Source organism: Arachis duranensis, chromosome 1, assembly GCF_000817695.3.
Source record: "Arachis duranensis cultivar V14167 chromosome 1, aradu.V14167.gnm2.J7QH, whole genome shotgun sequence".
Classification (NCBI taxonomy): Eukaryota; Viridiplantae; Streptophyta; class Magnoliopsida; order Fabales; family Fabaceae; genus Arachis; species Arachis duranensis.
Window position 1 is genome coordinate 16635204 of NC_029772.3, and position 4184 is coordinate 16639387.

The window sequence follows — 4184 nt, forward strand, 5'->3', positions numbered from 1 at the left end:
GATATCATCGGCAAAAAGCATCTACTATGGGACAAGCTCTTGGATATGCTCTGTGAGTACTTCCAAAACTAATGTGAAAAGGTATAGACTTGAAGATGATCCCTAGTGTAATTCATACTAATAGGAAATTCCTCTGTCACACTACCTTGAGTCTTCACACTAGTTGTAACCACATCATACATGTCTTTAATTACACGAATATATGCGATCCTTACTCTCTTCCTTTCTAAAACCTTTCATAAGACCTCTCTTGGCATTCTATCGTACGTTTTTTCCAAATCAATAAACATCATATGTAGGTCCCTTTTATTACTACGATACCTCTGTATCATCCTTCTTAACAGGTATATCACTTCAGTGGTGGATCTGTCTGGTATAAAACCAAATTGGTTCTCTATTACTTGTGTCTCTTGTCTCAGCCTCCGTTCTATCACCCTTTTCCATAACTTCATGGTATGGCTCATGAGCTTGATCTCTCTATAGTTTCTGCAACTTTGTATATCACCCTTTTCCATAACTTTATAGATAGGTATCAAGGTGTTCTTTCTTTACTCATCTGACATCTTCTTTGACCTTAAAATCTCATTAAAAAACTTGGTTAATCAGCTGATGCATTTCTCTCCAAGACCCTTCCAAACTTCAATCAGAATATCGGGTCTTACTGTCCTGCCATTTTTTGTTCACTTTAGAGTCTCTTTTATCTCGAAGTCTCGAATTCTTCGATAGTAGTCGAAGTTTTGATCTTCTTCCCTCGTGCATAACCGACCAAAGCTCACAAGCGTCTTCTATCATTTATTAAATAACTCGTAAAAGTAGCTCTTCTACCTTTCATTGATCTTCTTCTCTTGAGTCAAAACCTCTCCGTCTTTATCCTTTATGCACTTAACCTGATCGAAGTCTCGCGTTTTTCTTTCACGGCTCTTTGCGATTCTATATATACCTTTCTCTCTTTTCTTTGTGCCCAAAGACTGGTAGAAACCCTCATATGCTTTTGTTCTTACTTCACTTATAGCCACTTTTGTCTCTTTCTTAGCCGCCTTATATTTTTTCCAATTATCTGTATTGCGGCACAAAGATCACTCCTTAAAACACTCCTTTTTTGCCTTTATCTTTTCTTGTACACTCGCATTCCACCACCAAGACTCTTGTCTCTTGGTCCTATCCCTCTAGATTCACCAAAACATTCTTTTGCTGTTCTTCTAATAACTTATGTCATCTTCCTCCACATCTCCGCGCTTCCATCCCCATTCTACTTTGCCTTTTCTCTTAAATGTCTTAGGAAGCTTCTTTGTTTCTCACTTTTCATCCGCCACCACCTCGTCCGTGGATTCTTCATATGATATCTTTTCCTCAACTTTTGCTCAACGCAAAAATCCATGACGAGCATCCTATGTTGTATTAAACTCTCTCCCAGAATAATTTTACAATTAATGCAAAAAATTTTATCGACTCTCCTCAGCAAGAAGTCAATTTGAGAGCTTGTCATGCCATTCCTATAGGTTATAAGATGTTCATCTCTCTTTTTAAAATATATATTTGCAATGAGAAGGTCAAAGGTTGAGAAAAAGTCCAAAATAGTTTTACCCTTGGTATTCACCACCCTAAAACCATGGCCTCCGTGAATTCTTTCATACCCACTCACTTCTCTTCTAATATAGCCATTTAAATCTCCTCCTAAAAAAATTTTATCTCTCGAGGGTATTTCTTGGACCAAACTCTTTAGATCCTTCCAAAACCTTATCTTGTATTGTTCGTCTAAACCCACTTGCGATGAATAGGCACTAATTACATGAAAAGTACCTCCTTCCACTGCAAGTTTGATAGAGATGATCCAATCTCCCACCCTCTTAACATCCTCTACATCCTTCTTCCACTGCTTATTCACGATAATACCTACCCAATCCTATTATTCACATTTCCTGTATACCAAAATTTGAACTCGAAAGTATCCAACTCCCTAACCTTTACACCAACCCATTTTGTTTCTTGTAGGCACATGATATTAATCTTCCTCCTTGTCATGGTATCCACCACCTCCATGGATTTTTCTGTTAGAGTGCCTATGTTCTTTGTCTCAAATCTCAACCTTCTGTCGTTCCGACCTTTACCTTTACCTTTTTCTTTGTGAACCAGCTTATTACCCTTGTTCGTTCACGAAAGCGCAGGAACCCTTACTCATTTAACACTACACCCAGGTACCAATGTAGCGGCTTTTGCTCATTTGACATTGTACGCGAGCCATACAGCGCGATGCTTTCGAGCAACGACCTAACTTTAGCGCAATAACGTCTTTGATCCATGTCATGAATATTCGACTAAGTTTTTATGTTGACTGTCGAAGATCTAACACAACCCTCTTCCTTTATCCGAGCTTGGGACTAGCTATGTACCACAAATGTAGTATAGATAAAATTGCTTTTTCTATTTGTATATGTTTATATTGGCCTTTTTTTTTTCTTTTTTTTGCCGATTTGAATTTGAATATCCTTAAAATAAGGAAAAATCATTCAGAGTGTCTAAAATCCTCTTTGCCAAAGCTCCTCGTGATAGCTAACCAAATAAAGTTGGCAAGTTGCCAACCCTTTTAGCTTACTTAAATACAAATAGTGTTTTCAGTACTAGATAATTGAGTAGTACGTTTTATTATGCCTAGTAGTTCTTCACATAACTACTTACATAATTATTTTACTATATAATACAACAAAAGTGATGAAATATTATAAGATTTAAACAAAGCATAGCATATTCTTTCCATTAGTCTAAGATTTTCTTTTCCTTACCAGCTCCTTAAAAAACCTTGTCAATGATACTTGAATCTGCTTTACATAAGGCCTCCAAAGGAATCAACTTCGGGGTGGTCGCTCCTCTTCCTTCACTCATATCAATTTCGTCTTCACTTATTCGCTTCCATTCAAAACATTGAATCAATAAACCCAAAGTTAAACTCACTGTACGGTTCCCCAAGTTTGCTCCAGGACATGCCCTTCTTCCAAGCCCAAACGGAATCAACTTTTCTGCTTCTCCTTCTTTCTCAAATCTCTCAGGCTCGAACTCAGTAGGGTTGCTCCATAGTTCAGGATCTCTATGAATAGCCCAAGCATTTACCAACAGAATAGTATTCTTTGGGAAGTTGTATCCTCCTACGGTGCAATCTTTTGAAGAATAATGTGGCGCCAATAATGGAAATGCAGGGTGCAACCGAAATGTCTCGTGGATAACATTTTGTAGGTAAGGGAGTTTCGAAATGTCGGATTCTTCTATTAAGCGATCTTGTCCTATTTGAGTATCTATTTCTTCCTTGGCCTTCTTTAACACTTCTGGATGGTTTAGTAATGCAGCCATAGCCCATTCTAAAGAAGTTGCTGATGTTTCTGTTCCTCCAAGAAGCATAACCTGCGAGTTCAAGTCAAATTCGACACCATAAGAGTAAAATCTTTGTTTCGTTTTCATAAAACTAGTAATTTTCTTCATATTCAAAAGTTGGTGAATGGAGACAAAACTTAGAAAGTTTGGAAAATCTGAGTACTATTGATTTTCGCGTAGAATAAAATGAAGATTAAAAAACCAGCAGTGATAACCGTCACCTTTTAGGTTCATTAAAAAGTTAATGTATCTAAACAATTCAGTGAACTAAAAGAGTAAAAGCGACAGCTATTTTGATAAAGAAGGCCATAGCCCATGTATTTATAATCATATTATATATTTATTATATAGTTCTAAGACCTCTTTCTGTTATATAACACAAGAAGCAGCAGCAGCTAAAAGAGAGTGAAAGCAACAATCACCAGAACAATGCCTTTGATGATTTGATCCGTGTAGTACTCGGGCTGCGACTGTTGCAAGCTCAATAAATGGTCAATCATAGTATTTTTATCTCCACCCTGTTTCATTCTGTGTTGATCAATAAGCCCCTGCAAGAATACATCGCTTCTCCTAGCAATATCCTTGAGCCGCTTCTCTAGGTTCCCAAAATCGAACCACCGAAGAACCTTCACGAATTCAAAAGGGTTACTAGACCCTCCCAACGATAAAAGTTCTTTGATGAGCTCCCTGAACTGCTTCGCTTCCTCTGTGTCCGCGACGTCACAGTCATCACCATAGTACCTTTCATGGATAAATACAAAAATGTTAGGAAAACAGTATAAATTACTAAAATAATTGTGTATTTTTAATATAATAAATAT

The 4184-nt window shown here is 37.3% G+C and overlaps 1 protein-coding gene across 1 annotated transcript in view; it reads right to left on the reverse strand.

Annotated features, from left to right (window-relative positions):
* Positions 1–2476: 2476 nt before the first annotated feature.
* Positions 2477–4184, reverse strand: part of LOC107480513 (cytochrome P450 81E8) — a 2398-nt gene continuing 690 nt past the window's right edge. Inside the window, exons 2-3 of the mRNA XM_016100668.3 lie at positions 3786–4104; positions 2477–3393 (exon numbers count right to left, since the gene is read on the reverse strand). Coding sequence (XP_015956154.3) covers positions 2788–3393; positions 3786–4104 — 925 coding nt within the window. The 3' untranslated portion in view covers positions 2477–2787. The remainder of the gene's footprint in view (positions 3394–3785; positions 4105–4184) is intronic.